General features: G+C 40.8%; 1 protein-coding gene across 2 annotated transcripts in view; it reads left to right on the plus strand.

Annotated features, from left to right (window-relative positions):
* ppp1r9a (protein phosphatase 1, regulatory subunit 9A) overlaps positions 1-23,011 on the plus strand; it is a 63,484-nt gene extending 40,473 nt beyond the window's left edge. Inside the window, exons 7-20 of one of the 2 annotated variants that reach the window (XM_074686317.1) lie at positions 3,406-3,558; positions 6,294-6,347; positions 6,915-7,144; positions 8,224-8,320; positions 10,884-11,019; positions 11,918-12,006; positions 12,697-12,826; positions 13,008-13,077; positions 14,655-14,714; positions 14,843-14,891; positions 17,244-17,363; positions 17,940-17,963; positions 19,946-20,128; positions 20,506-23,011. In XM_074686317.1, coding sequence (XP_074542418.1) covers positions 3,406-3,558; positions 6,294-6,347; positions 6,915-7,144; positions 8,224-8,320; positions 10,884-11,019; positions 11,918-12,006; positions 12,697-12,826; positions 13,008-13,077; positions 14,655-14,714; positions 14,843-14,891; positions 17,244-17,363; positions 17,940-17,963; positions 19,946-20,128; positions 20,506-20,688 — 1,578 coding nt within the window. In that variant the 3' untranslated portion in view covers positions 20,689-23,011. The remainder of the gene's footprint in view (positions 1-3,405; positions 3,559-6,293; positions 6,348-6,914; positions 7,145-8,223; positions 8,321-10,883; positions 11,020-11,917; positions 12,007-12,696; positions 12,827-13,007; positions 13,078-14,654; positions 14,715-14,842; positions 14,892-17,243; positions 17,364-17,939; positions 17,964-19,945; positions 20,129-20,505) is intronic. The other variant, XM_074686318.1, reaches the window with a different exon arrangement.
* Positions 23,012-23,093: the final 82 nt, after the last annotated feature.

Here is a 23,093-nt window from a genome sequence, read left to right on the forward strand (position 1 = left end):
TTCCTCTCCTGATTCCTCATGCATGCAGTCGGGGGCGATGCATTTATCATATGCAAATTGATGTTTGACTGCCCTCCCATGCGCTCAATTGTTAACTCCACCTTCAGAAAATGAGGCCTTAACGTGGGATGCTGGTACCATAGCAACAAGCAAGCCTATTATGGAATGGAAATGGAGCTCTGCGTCGGCCATGCATACAAACAAATCAGGCCTGAGCAGCGTTATCTGAGTTCAGAGAGAGACGGGGGGAAGTACAAGGAAAGAGATGAGTGGAAGATCTGGCCCGAGATGATGAGAGAGGAGATGGGATTGTGTGTGCGTGTGTGTGTGTGTGTGTGTGTGTGTGTGTGTGTGTGTGTGTGTGTGTGTGTGTGTGTGTGTGTGTGTGTGTGTGTGTGTGTGTGTGTGTGTGTGTGTGTGTGTGTGTGTGTGAGTTTGTGTGAGAGAAAGAGAGAGTGAATGACAGATTAGGAGAGAATGAGAAATAACCGTGAGAGATGGATTTAAGATAATCAAAGAAAGATGGAGTAATATGGCTGCAGATAGCAGGATTTGCGTGATAGAAGGTGCTTATGTTAATTATCCTCAATGCAATACTCTCTAACTCTGTCTTAAACCAATATTTACATGCACATGATTACACATGCTCTCATTTCCATAATTAGCTAGCTGTCAACTAACTTAGACTAATTGATGTGAAGAGAGAAAGAGGGACAGGATGTATGGTTGCGTGATGTGGAGAGGGAAGCAGAGATGTTTTCACAGAGGAAATATCAGGCCCCATTGGTCGTCGGCCAAACTCTGAATCAACCGATCCATTTTTATCCGATGTCTAATGACCGAAGCCAAGAATCATTAAACTGTATTTCCGGATCGAGGAAAGAAAAACTGCAGAGTGTACATGCAGCATGGCTTACATCAGTGTCAAGCTAAAAAAATGTGCAATGCTTCAGTCCTTTAAAGCATTTAAAAGCTGGAATAAAGGCCCGTGTTTTAGAATCAATCCTCCAACATTTGAATAAGCTCGGTTATAGAGAGTGTCGCTGGGTAACACCTCGCTTTTCATGGCCAGAATACACACTCAAGGCAAGATGGTGACTAACGTTTAAAAATAATCAAAAGTGACATTCAAATTTGACAAGTACAACTTCCTCTTTTGGCTTATCTTTTATAGAAACCACACTCACAGCTGACCAGGCTGTCAGAGCGATTTATTTATGTCAAAGTTTTAGACGTCTAAGTGGGTTACCCCAAATCTTATATAACCTGAAGCATTAAGAGGGTATTATTTATGTAAAAATGAGGTTGAAAAAGGATTGCATGAGTGAAGTGGAGGGGGTTTGCTGTTCTGCTAAACATGCGATGTGTAGCAGGTGGAGCAACGTGATGCACTCTGACTGGTGTAGCTGTGAGGAGCAAAGGGAGGAAGATGAGACGAGACACAGAGAGAAACAGCAAACGGATGCAGCTGGATGTCTGACAGTCTGGTGACTATGTTCAGGCGCTTTGACAGTCAGTCAATTTTTATTTGTACAGCCCCAAATCATGAAGCACGATTTGCCTCATGGGCTCATAGTCTCCACACGTTTGACAACCTTTGTTTTCAGAACAGGATGAGGAAAAACTCATCCTGAGGCTCCCACTGAGCTCAGCTGGTCGCGTTCACTCTGAAACACACAGGAAGTGAGAGACGAGCTAATAGGGAAATATGAAGAGAGGGGACAGGCTTGGTTAAGCAGATGATCCACATCTGTTACCATGTTACTGTACTACACTGTATATGCTTTGTCAGTGGTTTCATAAAGGCAGGATTTTTTTCTGCCAGTCACCGATCGTTTTGTCTACAAAACAGGTTTAGCTTGAAGCAGGCAACTCACGTACAGTGGCTGGAATCCTTGGTTTAAGGATCTTTTTTTTCCATTCAAACATTTCCCCTCAAATTGTTGCTTCAAATGAAGGTTAAAAGCTCCAAAATTAATCTCCAGCAATAAAAAATAGCAACTATCTCTGTAAAACTTTACTTTAGAGGTCCACAAATTTCATCACACTTAGGTAATAATTGGACAAAGTTTTTTCTTATTTCTTTAATACTAGCACATAACTTCTTTAAAATAATGTCCAAATTCATTATCGCATGTCACAATTGGTAGGTTACTGTTTATTTTTTCCAGTTTCTTTGAAATTTACTTATTTAATGTGTTAAGAAGTTCCCCAATGTTTTTGCTATTTCCAGAGAAGCAGGTGATAAAAAGCTGCTTAGTTCTTGAATACAGAAGTTAGATTCATTGTTTCCTCTGACACCTTTGAAATGTTAAGTGAATAATTCAATTTCCCAACAAGCAGTTGATAATTAGCTATGTGTTATTTAATTTCACCAAGTTTTTCAGTACTGACTTTGTTGATATGCACAATTGAGATCACAAAATGCTAAACCTTTATGATTAGGCCTACAATGTTTTACATGATACAACTGAAGGCTTCAGATGTGATTTTCACCAAGAGTGGGGTTGTAAATTGGCCTTACCTGATTGTGATGGACAGTGTGAGTACAGGTGCACTGCAAAACAGAATCTGGACAGAAGTTATGTGCTAATTTTTTCCAATTTTTCATGAAATTTCAGGTTTAATTTCAAGGAAACAAGAAAAACATGTTTCTAATTATTACCTAAGTACGATGAAAGTAAAGTGTTACCACTATCTCTTGTAGATTTTATTGGCTGTGGTTTAGAGGCAGTTACTTTACAAAACTCAGAGCACATCGGTTTCTGTAAGAGCAGCTATTTTGGAGGCAAGTCAAAGAGCAGATTGTTTGCTGCACTTATATAAAAATCTTTCTTTGTCAACATTTGGTAAAGGTAAACTATCCAGTATTTCATTTAAGTTATGTCTCACCTTTTTTCCTCTGTAGGCTGACTAGGTTTTAGTGGACAGTGCCGCACATTTGAAGGGATAGGTACCAAATTATTTACTTTTGTAGGTATCAACTGTATACTGTCTATAGCTCTAGATTCCAAATCACCCAATCCTCCAACTTTTAAACCATCTGGATAAAAAAATCATTACCACTGCACCATTGGTACAACGTGTTGGCAAGTTTGCCAGTTTTTTTTGTGGATGGGTATCAGAGTAACAAACACCAACTCCACAGTCACTTTTTAGGAGTTATATATGTATTTCAATACATCTTTACGTACCTTGCTGATGTACATTAATACTTTGTGCTCAACAAAACCAGCACGGACACGTTCTGTGCAAAGCCACCTGGATTAGGAATATATTCTGCTTTAGGAGAGAACAGAAGCTGATATCTCTCCTGCCTGTTCGCTGCCCCGTGTTTGTCCTTTGCAGTGTATCTGCAGCGAAGCCAACTACATGACTGACTTTGTCTTTTGTTCCCTCTCACAGCAGACAGGCGAGTACGCCACAGATGAAGAGGACGGAGGGACAACAGTGGCTGGCGGGGACAAGAGCATCGAGGTGTTTGATTTGCCAGAGTCAGAGGACATCTTGTCTCCCTCGGATTTAGACGCCACTAAACTCTACCAGAAATTCAGAGAGGTAAACTCAGACACTTTCTCTTCTGTTATCTCTTCTTTTGAATAACGTAATACAAAAACCACACAATGAGCGGGAGGCCGGCACATTTCTTTTTGTCATGGCTTTGAGAAAAACTTAAAAGAATAAATATAACCTCTAAAGCAGAGAAACGAAAGCAGAAAATTAGGTGATTTAATCAAACAACAAAAGCTTCGAACACAAAGAGTCTGGCACACGCCTGCTTCACTCTGCAGTTTCTTTCTTTTGTAAAGATCTAAGATCCGCTTCCTCTTCTTAAATCCTAATCTGGATGATTAGAGGCATGAATACAAAAGCCTTATGCTCATTTCATCTCTTATTACCCGTGTTTGGTTAAAACCCTTGGATGAAGAGAGCCCACTTACACTTAAACCTGTATTTGAATTGATTTTTATCCTGGTTTGGCAATTTTTCACAAAACCAGCTTCTGAGAATAGAAACCTGTTTTGGTGAACTCTTGCTACAAGCACTGACCACAAACTCAACTCAGCAGAATAAAATCTCGGTAGTACAATTTCTGTGTGACACTTTTTACAAATGTGATCTGCAGACAGGAGATATCTAGTGAGACCATAATGTAATCCCTGCTCACAGGTCCTATATATTTGACCAGTTTCTCTCATTTCCTCTGGACCTTGACCTTTTCTCTCTTGCAGTGTAGCATTTATTGTTTTGTTTTTGTTTGTGAGGCTACCTTTAGTCCACCTCCTCCTCATCTCTTTGTAGACTCTAACACTCAAAGAAAAAGCCTGACAGCATGGACATACGCCTTTCTTTATCCTCCTAATGTCCTTTTAAAAAGTATTATTCCCCAGCAGGCTGCTGTTCAGGTCCATTTGCCTTTTGACGGTGTTTTGAAACAAGTCTTGGGGGAATTATTAATGCTGTAGTCTAGACGGACATGTTGTAGACTGACAGGCTTATCATTAGGAAATGTAGGATAAAAGGTACAGGCATCAGTGTGATGACTTTGAATATATTTAGTTTGTTGTCCTGAAATGATACCATGAAAAAAAACATGTTGGAGTTTAAAGGAATGAGGGAAAAGTATTCCCACAGGATTTATAAATGATTTGACTGAATCTACATGTACCACTTTTAAATATGCTGCTGTACACATACTCATCACTCTGTAAATTATTAGATTCAGACAAATGAATCATGATTAGCTTTAGCTGTAGCTGATTTGACTGAAAGATGGGCATGTTTTGGCTGTTTACCAGACGGCAAGACTATAGCCTCTACCCAACCTTTCCGGACAGTTCCTAGGTGAGCCTAAAAAACTGTTGATAAAGTATTTCCAATATGGCCTCTCTAAGCTTACTGCTTTGACAGATGCCATGATGTCATAGATATCATCAAGCCTACTCATAAGTTTTACAAATGGGGATGGAAATACCAAGCGGCAACCTCTGGTCTAAGAATATGAGACAATGCTGAAGTGCTAAAATCTGCTGTTTCTCGAGTGTTCGCTTGAGGCTGGTTTAGGAAGTACCAGAAGTCACAAACACAAAAAGCCAAAAAAAGCCATTTTCAAAGCAGAAATTAACCTATTTACAGCTTGGTTCAAAAAACGTCTCCTGTCTGAGTCACAAATTTTGCTGTCGGCAATTTTTTTTCTAACTAAGCCATTCAGTTAATATTAAGATTGCAAGCTCGCCCAATCAGAGGCCCAGTTCAGGGTCATGTGACCGACAGGCGCCCTATAGCTGTATGCGAAGCCCTTGCCACTACCAATATGGCCGCTATAGCTGATGTGCTTCATTTTCTGTTTCAGAAACAGACGGGTGATGTCCGAGGCTACATCCATGTTTTATACAGTCTATAGGCAATACTCAAACTTTGACTAATAAGCAACTCCATTTCAAGAGACTGATGCTTGTTTAATCTTGTTCGTCTCCCAACTTTTACTATATATATATATATATATATATATATATATATATATATATATATATATATATATATATATATATAAAAATATAGTTTTAAAAAACTTTGGTAACTACTGAGTAAATAGAACAAATCTGTTTAAGATATCTCATCATGTGCCTTTGATATATATTTTCAAAGACTTCATGGACACCCTGCGCTTTGTGAGGTCAAAGACAAGATGCAAACTCAAAGTCAGTTCTTGTCACATTTCAAACTTTCCTCTGTCACTCCTCCATTCTTTTTGTTTCCGCCTCATTTACTCCAGCTCTCATTTGCTCTCATTTCCTCATCTGTTCTTCCACATCCTGTTTTTCTCTCCATCTCCTCTTTTCTTTGAGTCCTCCCTCTCCCTCCTCTGTGTCTGTCTGCTCATCTCATCTTTCATCCATTACTCTTTGAAGCACTCCCCTCATTTTAAACCTCATCCATCTAAAACACAACACTTTGGAAAATGTACCACCACCAGTCTTTCTCATTATTGGAGGATGATTGAAACTGTCGAATGAAAAGTAAGATTTCTTTTTGAGCTATGTTAAAATTCACTTTAAACCCCTGAGCCGTTTATCTCTCACTGTCGATCCCGTGCCTTTCTCCGTCCCTCCCCTGGGAGTGTGTGTCAGTGCTGGAGCTGGGACGCTGTCAGGGGAGGACAGGGTCGGCTGGCTCCGTCCATCACACTGCACGGACAGCGGAAAGAGCCTGCGCAGCCATGCTTCTGATTATCTGACCGCCCTCTTTCTTCCCTCCTGTCTCCTCTTCTTCTCCGCCTCTGCTCCCTGCAGCTCCAGATCAAACACACAGTGACCGAGGCCGAGATCCAGAAGCTCAAAAACAAGGTAAGAGCTGGAAGCTGTCGGTGTGTGGGCCAGTTTGCTGTGGGAGCAAATGGCAGAAGTTAGTTGGAGTTCAAACTGTTGTAAATAGATACAGGACTTGGACGGGAGGGCAGGAGTTCATGTTGGGGAAGCTTTAGAAATACATGATGTTATAAAATTATTTTATATGAGGAAAAAATACTTCTAATTCTGCATCCCTCAAAACTATCAAGCTCCCAGCAAAAAGCTGCTTTCACTTGTCTTTGTGTTTAAATCAATTCTGACTTGTGTTTGCACATTTTTACCTTTGCACAGCTGAGGAAAAATTTGATTATCTCTGAAAATTTTAGATAAAAGACTGATGATTGTTTTTGAAACACTCTCTCTACATGCAAAATCAAGCTTTATGGTTATCTCGACTAACTAAATATTTGTGCAGTACTTGAAACTGTAGACCACAAAAATACATCAACAAATGATTGGTTCTCAGGGTGAAACCACATGGAAGTTTTCCTCAAAGTCCCGTATCCTTTTTAGTCATTGGCTGTCCTTTTATGAGCTCCCAGTGATAATCCTCCTTTTCTCCAGCTGGCGTCTGTGGAGAGGGAGAAGCAGCGCTGGGAGAAGGAGAAGAGCCAGCTGAAGGCCAGCATCGAGGAGAACAAGGAGAGGATGCTGAAGCTGGAGAGCTACTGGATCGAAGCGCAGACCCTCTGCCACACGGTCAACGAGCACCTGAAGGAGGCCCAGGCTCAGTACCAGACTCTGGAGAAGAAGTACAACAAGGCCAAGAAACTCATCAAAGACTTCCAGCAGAAGTGAGTCCACCTGAGTCCACATGATCTCTGAGAAAGGAGAAAAAAAGAGCAGTAGACAATTAGCTAGCTCAAGGATGTTTGCATGATGATTGTGATGCAGACAGTGGGTTTATTTAATCTGTTAACACTTTTAATTCAATCAGCTTCTGATCATTTCAAGAGCTTTCACTCACATTTTGTTGCTCATTTCTCCTTGAACTATCTAAGGTGTCTGAGTTGGACTTAGCTCAGGTGAAAACAGGTGGTTGTGAATTTAAAAGGCTCCTTGTTCTTCTTTTTAACCTGCTGCATTTTGATCCCTGTCAGCTTGTTGATGTCTTTTTCTTCTCTCTTCTTCTTTGTTCTGGTTCGCTCGGTTCAGACCCGTTAGTTGTCACATTTTAATACCGCTCTGAAGACTTCATTTCACCAAATCTGTATGCACGACTTGCGTGTAGAGGCACTTAACAGCTGTAAATAAAAGATTATAGCAACTCCTACACATTAACCTAATTCATAAATGCATTTAAAACATAATTTGAGGTAAATCCCTTAAATATTCCTTCCTGTAACCTGTTTTTCTTTATTTGCACAGTCTCCACGGTGAGGCACGGCAGCCAAAGTCTTTTCCAATTTCAGCGTTTTTCATTCTTATGCAGCGCAGCGTTCCTGCTTTCCCGTGCACTGATCTCTTTGGTCAGTCCCATCACAACCTCTCCTGCTCAGCCCCTGTCTGACTGCCTCTAATTGGCTCTGGCCCTGCAGGCCAAATGGAAGCAAACTGATGAAACAAAGCCTTCATGCTGATCTTAGGCAGCGGACTGCAGAGGAGACGGGGCTCAGGGACCAAGGGCAAAATGGGCACGAGGGATCAGCCCTGTTAGTTTTCTTGGGGATTTTAATTTGTGTTTTTTTTTAAGGGGAGATATGTTTGTCTAATTATAATTTTTAGGTTGCGGTAAGTCACGGAAACAACAACAGCTGCTTCAGGCAATGTCACCTACTGCAACACACATATGCTCACACACACATAAATGCATCATGTTTTAATGCGTTTCATCTCAACACATCTCCATCTCTCCTCCTTCCTGTCTCTTCAGAGAGGTGGAGTTTATCCAGAAGGAGGATGCAGAGAGGAGGCGGCTGGAGGAGGCAGAGAAAGCTCACCTGGCTGAGATCCAGGGCCTGCAGATCCGGGTAAATGAGATCTTTTAAATTTACTGTGTTTTTCCTCTTTCCTCCATCCTCCTCTGCGTACCTCTGTGTCGTATTTGTTCTGCATGTGTCCACAAGAATCAGCCTAATGGCCTGAGAAGAAAACAGCACAGCCTGGAGTAAAAATAAGCTAATGAGCGGTGCACTTCTTCTCTCTGCTTAATGATCAAGATCGTTAGGTTTGGCACATTTCATAGATTTGCAGTTTCTTTTATTATTAAGGCCAAGAATGAGAAGAAAAGATGGATCCAGACGATAAAATGATCAAAAAGATCACTAAGTCTTGCAGCAGCACCCTGTCACTGCTGTTATCCCTCAAGATTGTTCTAGTGACACACCGGGAAAGTGTCCCTCCTCCTTAAGACAGCGACAGCAGGTAGATTTTGTGTCCAGGGGCCTGTAGATGTTCCTGTTGTCAAACTCTGTATTGATTTTCTGCTTTGCTGCTCTTAAAACATGACAGTCATGTTGTTTTCTCTTAAGTCAGGCCGTGCCCCACAGTCGAATGTGCAGCCAACCCAACTGTCCCCTACTATTATTCTGCACAGTGAGCACTCATTCATACTGCGCTGACTTCAGACGGGTGAATGAAGTGTTACTTTTTTTGCTCACTTTAAAAAAAGAGGAGGCACAGATAAACCCTAAATTCAAGTGTTTTTTTAAGGATTACAAAAGATGCTTTATATAATTTTTAATGTCTACTTGGTAAGGAGCCTCAGACTCTTTTAATAGCTTTACCAAGTCCTTAAATTAAGGGTTTGTATTAGGGATGCACCAATCCAACTTTTCTGGTTCCGATACCAATACCTGGGCTTTGGGTACAGATCTGATACCAGCGTGAAATAATAACCTGCATGCCCTACTGTGGGATAAGACTGTTATGTTCAAAGTAAAAGGCTAAAACTGAGTATACGGAGTCACTGAAGATAATATGTATTTAGACTATAAAATATTTGCAATATTTTTTACCCAGTTGACTGGTAATTCTGGAAAAAACAAAGAAAGTGTATCAGAGGTAACATTCCAGATCAAGTATCCAAGAGTCCCGGTAAAAAAGAAAAGGGAGAAAGCTGTTTGCCCGGATTGGCACCATGGATCGGCCCCTTCCCACCGATACTGATCCAGCAATCCACCAATACCCGTTACCAGGATTGGTATCGGTGGTCTCCATAGTTTGTTTTAGAGAAGGCTATTCAGTGTTCTCACATTTGCTGATATGAAGAAAATGTTGCTCAAATGGATTGAGAATACACCACCCACTAATACAGGATGGCAGGGATTACTCTTTAAGATTATTCCTATAGAATATCTTACTCACAGGGTCAAATATAAGACCAGGGATTTTTTGATATTTGGACTCCTTTTTTTAGATATGCTGGTAAAAGACTTACAGTTGTTATCTTAAAGGGAACGATTGATTGATTGATCAGTCCTGGGTCAAAGGTCTGTGAGGATCTTAGAACTAGAAGTTTCCTTTTTTCTAATAATAAAAATAATAATAATTTTTATTCATAGCACACTTTTCATTTCTTAGAAATTTAAAAGTGCTACAAAGAAAGTTTATTTTTTATTTTTATTATTATTATTTTTTAAACGCACTATTGTACGTTTTTCCTCTTTCTTTTTTTAATTTATTTTGGTAAATTTGACATACCCAATTTTTTGTTTGGTTTGGTTTTTAGGTATGCTTAACCTTTATTTTGCCCCAAAGTTGAAGTCCTTCTATCACAATCTCATTGCTGGCAGCTACTAATGTATTGAACTGAGTGCAATCAGTATATGCACATATTTAAGATATAAAGGAGCGGGGAGAGAAAGAGGGGCAAGAGAGGAGAGGAAGAAAGGGAAGGAAGGAAGAAGAAAAGAGAGAGGAGAAAGAAGGGGAATAAAAAAGAAAGTAAGAAAAGGGGAAGAGGAGAAGGAAGGAAGGAAGAAAAGAAGGAAAAAGGGGATAATTGGAAAGTCCTCAGGAATTCTTTTGTATTTGCTACTGTTCTTTTTTGTATATTTTCTTTTCAGTTCTTTTTTGGATTATTATTTATTCATTGGTTGTTGAGATTGTGTTGTTTGACTTTTTGTTTTGCTCTGGTATAAATGTTGTACAGTAAGAAGGTTAGGCACATATAAGCTAAGTAGCTTCAGCCTAAACCTTTTTGGTCCACATGGTTTTCAGTGGTGTCGCTTTGGTTGGTATACTTTTAAATATGATCGAAATAAACTAATAAACTAAACTAAACTAAAATAAACTGAAACACGTTGTTACGGACATTTAAGATTATGTTTTTGAAAGTCAGATGTTTCCATGTGAGGATGTATTTGTTGTGGCCAAAGTTTACTAGTTTATTCATTGAAATGTGTTGATGTATTGTTTGTGTGTTCGCCTAGAATTAAAAAAATGATAATAATACTGTTCAAAAGATGTTTTATGTGATCATGCATGATGACATTTACATGTCATCATGCAGACATGTGTATTTCAGTGCTGTGTTCACAGGTAAATGCGTCTGAGTGATTAACATTGATCTGCTCCTCTCTTTCTCTACAGATTGCAACATTAGAGTCGGAGCTAATGCAGCTGATGAAGCAGAACGGCATCCAGGTCAACAACAACAACAGCAACAGTGCTGAGAGGCTGAGTGCTCAGCAGAACAGCCCCAAACGAGTGGCAGCACAAGCTCGAGGTCTGTGAGTCTGTAGGATGGGTTTTATCGTTTCATTCTGCAGGAGTAGTCCTACATTTCCTCTCTTCACTCAGGAGTATTCATCTTTTTGTCCCCAAAATGACCAATCATGCAGCTCAGCCATGCCAACTTAACCTCTGTTTAATTTCTGCGGTTTACTCATGCCCTGTGGAGGATATTTAAAGACTGGTCTGACTTGTGGCAGAGTTTGTTTTTGTAAACAAGTTTTGCATCAAATACACACACAGAATGAGGTTTGGATTTCTGATTTCCTCAGTCGACCTCACCCTCACAGCTCCCTTCTGACTGCAGCCTCACTTAGGAATCCCACTAACAAAATCTGACTTGTGATCCCCTCTAAACACATCCGTCTGTCTTTGTTCTCCTCCTTTCTTTCTTTTTTATAAAGCTGGCTTGTTTTCAGCTGTCAGAAGGGAGTGTGCGTGGAGAAGTGCCGTATCTGATACTGTTAGAGTTCAGATCTGATAGGAGAGTGATTGGATCTGCGCTGATGTAAATGACGCAGCTCATTATACAATAACACAAAGGTGGAGAGGAGAGGGGAGGGGAGCATGTGGGAGGAGAAGACAAAATGAGTTAAAACCATCCGTCAGATTGACTTTTTTTTAGTTTTGTCTGTTCTGACAGCATCTCCATGTGCTCTCAGGAAATATGAAGAAAAATGCTAATTACCAGCTCTTCAACGCTTTTACAGTTAATTTGTTTTTCAATAGACTCATTAAATGTCGGTGCAAACGTAGGTGCAGGCCAACCTACAAATACCAAAACTCATAATTGATGCAGAAGTGCATTTGCTTCTCAGAATCAGTTGTAACTTGTCAAATCAAATGCCAGATTTTACTCCCTGTTTCTTATTTTTCTTGCTGTGTTTCCCCAGACCTGAGGGAGGACCTGATGCACTCACCCAGCAAAAAGAAGAGCTACAGAGGACTCGCCCGTGACAGCATCAGCTCCACAGAGGGGGAGGTTTGTAGAGCAGCGTAACACGCAAACATCTGCACAATCACCTCACAACACCTCTCAAAAGACCAATAAATGAAGCATTGACAGATGTGATTTTTAATAAGGCAAGCTCTTTAATTCTTATTAGACATGACTTCTAATGTGACTCTTATTTCACCACAGGGTGTTTGATTAGTGTGAGTGTCTATCAGCCTGTTTTTGTGTCTTTAACCCCTGTCCAATCCACTTTATTTCTTTAATGGATTAATTGGGGTGTGTTGCTCCTCGACTCTAATCGACTCTGTCACAACTTATTGTCTCTCGCAGTGTGATAATAACAGCACAGTTGTTTTCTGGATGAGAGGTTTTGTCTGGCTAATGCTGTCACTTAACACAGCGAGAGCAGGAACTAAACCAGATCACATAAACAACCAGGGAACTGGAGAAGAATTGGCAGGAGAACAGGAAGTAGTCAGTGAGCCACTTCCAGAGGGAAAAGAGGGCGAGGAATTAGAAATGGTGGAAGTATGTCAAGTGACTTCTGTCAGATTAGTCTGCTGCGCTGGATGTTTACATCACTTCTCCTCTGATTGAGGTTTAGTCATCCTTTTTTTCTCCCATCTCTGTTGTCTCTCATTCATCATCCTCTGACCTCAGCTTACCCTCTGCCCTGCTGTTGATTTGCCGTATCTGTCTCGTTTGGTCCGTCCTCAGGTCTCAGAGTGGCACAGCAGTCCAGTTCACAGTCGTTCGGGTTCAATTCGAAGCGTGACCCCTGGCAGTGCAGAAAGCTCTCCCAGACGAACACTGCATCATCCGTCCACCGCAGGAGTCTCCCAGGATGGTTAGTAAAACCATCTATTAAGGATCAAATGTTCCCTCAAACATCTGTATTGATTTCTAACAATGGAATTCACCTGCAACCGTCCAATTCAACATTTCTCTCATGACCATTCACCACATTTCTTTGATATTTCATCACTTTATGGAGGTGTTATCTCAGTGTGGTCTGTTTGTGATCACAGGTTCTCAGTCTCCAGCTAAGTCCAGCCCCTCTCGGAGTGTGGAGGAACGCAACCAAGCACTGGACCCTGGGTGAGATGAGCAGTAACATTTTGAGTTTAACAAGCAGCATTGATTGTAAAGATGAAAACATCTTAATCCATGCAGTTTTTTAAAAGTGAAGCTGAAATATTCATTTTGGACATTGTGAGCCAGAGTCTGTGCAGCAGAGATCAGGTGAACTTATATTTAACCTACAGTTAGAACAGCAACGATTATTAGGTCAACAGAAAGACAGAATCACGTGACCGTGTGAAGCACATACCTGAGGACATGGAAATTTTATTTACTCCTTTTTTACATTTGTTCTCATTTTTTCTCGCCTGTTGTGCTAATCTAATTTACACAGAGCCACAGGAGCTGTATTGGCTTTCATCATGGTTTTAAAACATCAAATAACAAATAATAAAAAAAAAACTGGTACTAATGCGACAGAAAAAGATGTTCAAAGAAAAAAAATATTGTAATGTATTCTGGATTTGCAGTTTTTAGACATAAGGAAGACAGGCCTTATAACCTATACCACACTGAGGGGCCGTTTACATGACAACGGTTTTAGGCTGAAACACAAAAGTTTTGTTGCGTTTCAGCCTTGCGTTTACATGGAAACAGTGTTTCAGCCGACCTACAGCGCTAACTCTTGAAAACGACCTCCAGAGTGGGATTTTTCTGAAACACTGCCGACACTGTTGCCGTGTAAATAGTGAGCTGGCTTTTTCAGTGGAAATGATGGCGCCACACTCCGCTTTGCGCTTCATGTATACAGCAGGACAACAACCGTTGTTACAATTGTTGCAAACTAACGTTTTGTGCTTGTTCTGCTCAGACTGCTGTATCTGCTGACTGTATTTAAACAAAATGTGCATCTGTTGCTGCAGTTTTGAATTTAGTATTCCCCAATACACCAGATGACCAGCTCAACTCTACCTTGGGGGAGATCTCCCAAAAGCGGCTTCTGGACAAAGCAGTTATAGCGCCGACTATAGGCCTGGCATGCTTACTATAGCATCTTCAGTCCCTCAGCATTTCCGTGTAAAAGCAGATTTTTTTCACTGTGTTTTAGCATTTTCAGATGAAACGTTGTCGTGTAAACTGGGCCTCAGTCACTAGGGGAAGCTCTAAATACTTTGGCTTCACTTTTGGAGAGTTTTCTATGTCCATAATATGTCCCTGTATGGACTAAACATTATGTGTGTTTGATAAGCAGCATCTCCATCCTCCTTACATAAATCACTTAACGTTAAAGTGCAGATATAGTAATTCTGGTCTGAGTGATAAGAGGATTACAAAGGTGAGGAAGAGTAACATGGTGACAGTTGGCATTTGGTAGGGCTCATATGGAAGTTTAGTGCATCAATGATTTATATATTTGTCTTCCTGGAGAATAGTATTTGTAAAAAGGCAAGAAAAGAAAGAAAACAAGAAAAACAGGTTTATCTTGTATTGTGAATTGTTTAGTATAAGAAGAGAATATGTACAATCAAATCCATACAGAGACTTTATTTTGAATTTACTGTTAGAAATAGGGCCAACAAATTTCTCCACTGTACTCTAAACCTGTTGGCATTAGTTGAACTATGTTTTCTCCTCTTTTTTTTTGATCTGATCAGGTCTCCTCTCAGGAAAACAACACTGAAGGAAAAGGATCCCAGAGCATCACCTGGAAACAGGTACAAAAAAAAACAAAACAGTATCAAAGCTGAAGTGGATTATCCTGCTGGCAGTAATGGATAAATGATACATTGTGATACACCGCTTAATAAGCGTGTCGTGATATTTTCTTCTCCCCCTCTTTCAGCTCCACAGAGCCATCAGCCGAGGACAGTCCACAGAAACTCAAGGCCAAGGTACACGAGTGTTGGCAGCTGTACAACAATCAAATAATGATTCAGTTTACAGAGAGTTTACAGTGAGGACATTAGGGACACTTTGTTTCTGCCTCGGTAATGTAATAATGAGTACAGTCAGATCAGGCTGTCTGCCAGACCTGCACTCTGATACTGACACAGTGAAATTTTAATGGCATGTTTTCTTTGACGTGTTGTGTTATTTCTGTTGAACAGAACTCTCTCACATGGCCCCACTTCTTCTCCTATTCGTATTATTTGGTATCGTATACCTACATGTTCATTTATTTTGATTACCTCTATCTCGATCAGCTGAAATGAAGGCCCTGGGTGAACCAGGTTTTGTAGCAAAGGGAATTTTACTGCAATCATAAGAGTGTGTGATATACTATTAGATGCTACAACCTTGATCTGTGTGCTTTCTTGGGTTTAAATATCCACAATAATCTTAACTACTGGTTCAGAATCACTGCAAAAAATGTGTATCCCTACACTAATTTGTTTTCTCCTCTAAGAATCTCCTGCTAAGTGTTTTGAATCTTTTGGAGTAGCAACACATCCTGAATCAATTAAATAAGTCAGAGAATCTCCTGACACAATTATATAAAGTTGTCAACATGGGCGTTTGTTGCAGTGTTGCAGTTTGCATGAGATGATTTCTAATCCCCTGTAATACCAGATGTGTTACCTCAGGATTTAAAAGAAGATTATTTTTCATTCTGCACCAATCCAGCCCCTTTCTGTCTCCACGGACACATTTTGAGCTCCAGACGAGAGCACATCTCAAGACAAATCGCTGCAGAAAGCGTGTGCATCAATAGTTCTGTGGGGTTTTGAAGTGAGGGTTCAGCTCCAAAAGCTGAGAGTCTGAACCTGTAACACCAGTCTAACCTCAGAGACCTGAGATTCAAACCACGGTGAAGAGCTGAAGTAAGAAAAAGCTTTACACTTTGGACTCCAGCTACAGGATGTTGTTCTTTCTGAAGGGGATTTTTAACACGGAGGATTGGAGTTTCTCTTTGTTTGTTAAACGTACTGCTTTATTAAAGTTATATTATGCTCCTTTTCTGCAGTTTAATATGGATCATTGATGTCTTCATGAATTGGTAGTAACATGTTTTGGTCCAAAAAGTCAATAAATCAAGCACAGCAGCATTGTTTCCAGGCTCTCATAGCCCCTCTGTTCAGAACGCTCTGATCTAGTGGGCATGACCTTCATATGTAAATGAGCCACTGCTGATACCGCCCTGCTCTTCCATGTCACTGAGAGCTGTGCCACGAGCTCCGAGTGCACAATGTTAGAAAACAGCGAAGCTCGTTTACCGTAACATTACAGGCTAAAACAACAGGCTAGAAGGGGACAACAGGCTAACTGCAGCTAAAGTTAGCATCCTGAAGCTAACACAGAGACATTTCCTTGATAAATGAACTCTAGCCACTTAGACTTGCCTTCTTCTGAGATGGGAAGCTTGTGCATGGAACTATGTGGCTGTTTACAGCCAAAAACAGAGCAGTGATGGCTCTCCAACTTTGGCATTCTCCTACCCAATGCTGGAGAGATTTCTCTCCAGCAGTGGGTAGGGGAGTTGGCGGGGAGGGGGTTTAGTGGACCAATCAGGTCAGACTTGCTCCTGATTGGTCAAATAAGGGAATCGCTGACGTCGGCAAACCCCGGAAATTCCAAACAGCTCGTTTTAGGTCAGGATTTTACATTCACAAGCACTACTGAGTACAGGTTTTGTCATTAAATATCACATTTTGTGGGCTGGGAGGAAAGCCAAAGACCCACAAATTTCACTAAAAAACTTAATTAAGTAATTTTTGCGTAATATGGGACCTTTAAAACAAATAAAGCACGATATAAGATTAAGACAGTCATTTGTGTCTTCAGATCGTGTGCTACATCTCCTTGATATCCGGCTGCAGCTTGTCAGTTTGATCATAGATCTGGATCTTAATGCTGTAATTTCATTTTTATCCCCACTCGCCCACACTCTGAAGGACACAGAGGGAGATGTTTTGAGTTGGATAGCGTCCAGATACATCATTTCTGACCTCTAATAATTTTCACACATTGCGCTCTAATGTGACAGCTTAAAAATGAAAGATGTGCACGATTCTGCCTTCTAGCAGTCTATCAAAAAGGATAAATCATTAACAGAAGTCCTCTGTGCTTTTTTGTGATTGTAGGAATGTTAGGATGACCCTCTTCAATCATTCTGGCACAGCTTTCTTCTTCTTGATTCATTGACTCTCCATTCAGTCTCTGTGTTTAAAAACTCCAATGACTTCAGAGACAGTGTCTCCGTACTGCCGGTCTCAGTGTGTTGTTCATTACTGTTGATTTCTCAGGGACCTGCTCTGAATGACGACCTCAGTGCTAGCAGCAGCAGCAGCTCTGTGGAGATCAGTGGCCTGAGCGAAGCCAAGATGTCAGGGCGCTCGCACACACTGGTGCTCTCCTCAGACGAGGTATTCATACTTCAGTATTTAAGTATAGGTGTGCTACTTTCTGAGCGATGCAGCTGTACTTCTCCAACTGACTTCTCAGTACACACAGCACTCCTGGAGCTGTGTTTATAAACAGATCAGTCGATCATTGTGCTGTGCCCATTCTGATAGCATCAAATAACCAAATGAACCTGAACCGCTGAACAAAACTAATCCCCTCTTCTGAAAAAGAGTGATTTAATACCTCCTCAGGACAAATGTAAATTTTTAATGATTATTCAGGATATCATCAGATATCCTCAAAACAAAAGAGAACAAATGTCTTTTTAAGAGCACCTCTATTGTTTTTTCTTGCTGTTTTCAGTGTCTCTATTTGTCATCGTAATGGATATTTCTGACACAAAAGCATATTATCCCTTCAGCTTGCAGCCTCTCTCACATCCTCAGGCAGAAGACAGGGAGCATAAAATCGATGCATCAGTTTCCTCTAATTGTTTTCAGATGTTGGACTAAAAGCTGCTGTGCTGAATGTATTGTTTTGTGTCCCTGTTAAAAAAAATGGTTGTCTTCTTTTTTGTTTCAATGCTGCGATGTCAGAGTCTGGATATGATAGATGATGAGGTGAGATGGTTTCACTGCACCACACGCATGTCTCTGTGTCTACTGAGTCAAAGCCATTTATCTTTTTTAATTTTCAGTGAAACACTTCACACTAACATTGTTCATTGATTTTCAATGCATGTGTTGTCAGCAGCACAGTGTGGGTTGTTTCTGAATGTAGTCATCACTGTATTTTGGTTTTGTATAGAGGGATTATCAGTCTACGTCATCACAAAGCTGCGCATGCATCTTGACCGCAGAAGCAGCATTTAGCTGCATTCATTTAAACCAGGGATGTCCAACTCGTGCCATGGAGGGCCAAGAGGCTGCAGGTTTTCTTTCCAACCAAGAACTCCACCAGCTGATTCCACTGATTAGCCCCTGCTCTCTGCTTGAAGGTGAGGTAATCAATGGAATCAGCTGGTGGAGTTCTTGGTTGGAAAGAAAACCTGCAGCCTCTTGGCCCTCCATGGCACGAGTTGGACATCCCTGATTTAAACGATACCATTAGGGATGGGTACCAAATTAGGTACTTTTATAGGTACCGACCGAATTCTGTCAAAAGTACCGGGTACCGATTCATGTAAAATCAAAAAGTACCATGTTTTGGTACCTGAATGCATCTTTGTGACTATAAGGGAGTGGAAGAGTAGACGACTTTCCTTGCTGGACATGAACGCAGCATTGCAAGGTTATATATGGAAGAATCAGCATGTTAAATTGAATTTAAAAAATTTTATAAATAAACCAATTGATACTTTTTACCACACAAACTCAATAAAGTACCGAAAAGTGGTATCGTTGAGTACCAGTACCGATTGCCAGGTACCGGGCATCATTACCGTATCCTTTCAAATGTGAAAGGTACCCATCCCTAGATACCATACAACAGAGGCAACGTCTATTAAGTTTTGACCGTCACAGAGCAACAGGTGTTTTGGAGTTAATAGCGACCATGCTAACTGGTGACTCTTAGTCGTCAGTGTCAGTGATTAACCAAGCGGCAACCTCCAGTCTAAGAATATGATACAATGCGGAAGTGCCAAAATCTTTGTTTGTTTCTCAAGTGTTCGCTTGAGGCTGGCTCTGGAAGTACAGAAAGTCACATTCACACCGGGCCAAAAAAAAGACATTTCAAAGCAGAAATTAACCTATTTACCGCCTGGTTCAAAAAACGTACTGTATGAATTGCTAACTCTACTATCGGCACACACTGGGGGGTGAATTTTCTTTCTAACTCAGCCGTTCAGAGGATATTAAGATCGCGAGCTCGCCCAATCAGAGGCCCAGCTCAGGGTTAAGTGACAGGCGCCCTATGGCTGTACGCGAAGCCCTTGCCACTACCAATATGGCTGCTATAGCCAGGTGATCATTTTCCACTTAAGAAACAGACAGGTGACGTCGGGGAGACTACGTCCATGTTTTATACAGTCTATGTGATTAACAGTGGAGAGTCACCAGTTAACAGGGTCACACTGTACACTGAAACACCGGGGACGTCTGCGGGTGAATATTTAAATGCGCCGTCTTTATCTGATTTGGTGCAGAGCTCTGGGCGTAGTTTTCTGGGTCTTGTATTATTAACCGGGTCTCAGACTCAGCAATCTGTGTGCTTTTTTGGTCTGAGAGGGTTTCCGATTAATTGACACACGTTTGCATCTTCTGGTCTGTCACAGTCTAGTAAATGTCCACGGATAATACAGTTATGAGCATCAAGTGACAGTTGTGTGTTTAAATTGCATTTACCATCCAAGTGATGATATTTAGTTTGAAAATACGTTTTTTGGTGGTTAACTTCTCCACATCAGTTGACAAACCATTATACTCCGCAGTGCTTCTGCACCCAAGTTGCGCGCACACCCGGCGGTGTTGATAAACAAATAATCCCTCTATATGTGTTTTCACTAACAATTCATTGAAGAGATACAGGGTTAAACATCATATGTTAATGTGATCTCCCACGCTTCTTTCTCCTCCTGTTTCTTTCCGCTGTCAACGCTCAGATCTTAGATGATGGACAGCATCCAAAGCAGTACCAGTGGCAGAACCGCAGCATCTCGGAGTGGACCCCCCAGCAAGTGGCCCGCTGGCTCACGGGCCTCAACTTAGAACACCATATCCCAGAATTCACTGCCAAAAACATAGATGGAGAGCAACTGCTGCTGCTGGAGAGCGCTGAACTAAAGGTTAGTAAGGACATCTGTTTTATCAAGTATGCAGATACAGAAAAACTTGTAAACATGTTGGCCTATGATTCTGCTTTCTGTTGCAGACTGTTTGTCATCTGGGTATTGTTGACCATTAACATATGGACAGGCTTTTGTGTGTGCAGGAAAAACTGTTTCTAGAGCAAAAACAGACAGCTGCACTCACACTCTGTCTCTGATCTGTGCTAGATTACAGTAAGAGTCAAGTTAACTGTAAAACCAGAACATTTCTGCAAACGCAGCAATCTGAGCTTTGTTTATAAGCAGCAGAGACAGTATATTGTTTACAGATCTCAAAAATGTTAAATAAGATTTTCAATGAAGCATACCTTTCCTCATTTTTTTATTTTCTCCAGGCTCTTGGAGTTACTTCTTCCCAGGACCGAGCCCTGATCAAGAAAAAGATCAAAGATCTTAAGATTCTGATGGACAAGGCCAAGAGGAACCGAGAGAAACTGGAGAAACAACGCGAGAAGTTACGGAAGAAAGAGCAGGAGCAGCAGCAGAAAGAGGCGCAGAAAGAAAGCCCGATCGAGTGATACAAAGATCACCTGCTTTTTCGTAGCACCCACACCACGTAGCATCTGAAGGATCAGAATGCCAGTAGGCCTGTGAATGAAACCTGAAGGATGCCTACTAAGTAGAAGAAAATTTCTCAGTGGTGAAGCTACATCCAGCTGTCTGAGATTGTCGGGTGACTTTATCACCGAGCAAATTAAACCAAAACAAGCAGTTGGATCGTGAATGCTGCCCCGTGCATTTACCTGGTTTAACACCCATCCTGTGGTTTTTCATTTCTATTTATTTAGCTGTAAATTGGGTTTATTTATTCATATCCTGAGTTAGCCTGTTAGAATTTACCCTAATCATCCTCAGAGTCTTCGATGTTATCCATCACAACACCTTCAGATATAACATGTACAGTGATAAATTACGTGCCATCTCAATAGACTCTTGTGGTAGTGGAATATACTGTCTGATGCAGTACCCCTCTCCCACCACTGGGTGTCCCCATGCTGCTTACTTTCAGCACTGAAGAAGAAACACTGGAACTGAAGCAAGTTTCACTGGAAGGAACAAAATCTCTGAGTACTTGCAAGAACACTGGAAGTGCAAACACTGTAAATTCAAACTCTGTACTAGCTTTTCCAATTTTCCTTGAAGTATACATGTACCTTACCGAAGACGTACTCTGAGTATGACTGAAGGACACGCTGTTCTCATTGGACTGGCTCTAATGGAGAATTCAGGAACAAAGTAATCATGGAGTTTGTAATTAACCAAATCTGTATGACGAGGACAAAAAAAGTGTTCAAATGAAAGTTTCTGCTTATGCATAATGTTGCTTTGACTCCGCTTGTAACCTGCTTTCCACCTCTTTTTATATCCTCTCTCAAAGACAAAGTAATACCCCGCCGCCCGCTGCCTTTAGAAATTCTAGACTGGTAGAATTTTTCTGAACTCTGCCCGCTTCTGTGTGAGTGTTGAAACACATACAGTAGACTAAACATTTCTAATTGTTATTTCATAAAACTTAAAGGTCACCTTCAAAACACGTTGAAGTCTAGGTAGGAAAGCTGCCATATAGTCGGGTCTTTCTGTGGTTGAAGACAGGTGCAGAGAGAACCTGATGCTACTGACGCTACACTGGAAGATGCACCTGATGGGTGCAGTTATAGCTTATTTTTTAACCATTTAAATAAGTCTGAAACCATTTGATTTTCTTTTAAGATGAATAATATATATCTTTGAAATTATTTTGATGTATGAACTTTATGAGATTCTTACTTTAAGCTCACTGAGAGACAGACATGCTCCCTGTGTCACTTCTTTATCATTCCCAGGATTCATTCTGTAGGTTTACATGAACTATAGAGACTCCAGTGTCACCGTGATAGAAACAAAGGCAGCTTTGTTTTGTTTTGTTTTCTTGGTTCCCTTCTGTGTGAGGGGCCCTGCCTGGTGCACTGTCAGGAACTGGAACAGGAATATAAGTTACAGATACCTCCATGAAATGCCACAGTTTAACAGGCACTGCTAATCTGTTAATATTATTTATTTATTTCTGTATTTAATGAAGAAACTGACTACTGTTTATGATAACTTATGCTAAATAAGAGTATTATTAACACCTAGATGATTTATCCAGAATTGTATGATTACTTCCTGTTGCCAAAACATAATGAAACCTGTTTATTCAAAGTGATTTAGTTTCAAATGTTGCTGTCGAATGAAGGGTTTTAAGTTTGAAATGCAAAGTAAACAATACTCTCCCATCATGCTTGTAGTTTTTACTAAAGTACAACCATAGAGCTGCTCCAGTGCTACTCCAATAAACTGCTCATGATGTATTATTACGAAGTATTTTGTAACACTTGAACCTCCCTGTGAATATCCTTCTCTTTCTCTCTCTGTCTTTCTTTCTCTTTCTCTCTGCGCTCTTTCGACTCTTTTTGTATGTGAAGTAAAACACTGAGAGCAATACGCTGTAAGAATCCTAAAGAAGCCTTGTTTTCTATCGTGTAAGTGTAAGTGTGCACAGTTTGTCCGAGGGCTGAGGAGGCTACGAGGTCACACCTGAGGCCAAAAACTTTTCTATGTGATTGTCTGGCATGATGACACCCTGGTGCTCCTGGCAGGCGAGGACCCAAAATGTCTTGAGTCCCCGCCCGGAAGGGTTTGACTTTTCATGTGCAAAAACAGATAATCACCACCGATGCTAGCCATGCCTTCACTCTTTTAAAACGCTGTGCTAACTCTCCCTCTTCTCCTTTGTTGTCATTACCTTGCTCTCTTTTTTTTTGCATTCTGAAAAAACTGGAAAGTGCAGCTACCTGTCACTGAATAAAATGTGCAGCCACTGTCCACAGTTTTTTTGTTTCTTCCTTTTTTATGACATTTATCTGACTTATTTACACACCTTGAGCAGTTTTCTAATCAGACA

Source organism: Halichoeres trimaculatus, unplaced genomic scaffold, assembly GCF_033239565.1.
Source record: "Halichoeres trimaculatus isolate MK-OKI-2021-1 unplaced genomic scaffold, fHalTri1.1 fHalTri1_scaffold_14, whole genome shotgun sequence".
Taxonomy (NCBI): Eukaryota; Metazoa; Chordata; class Actinopteri; order Labriformes; family Labridae; genus Halichoeres; species Halichoeres trimaculatus.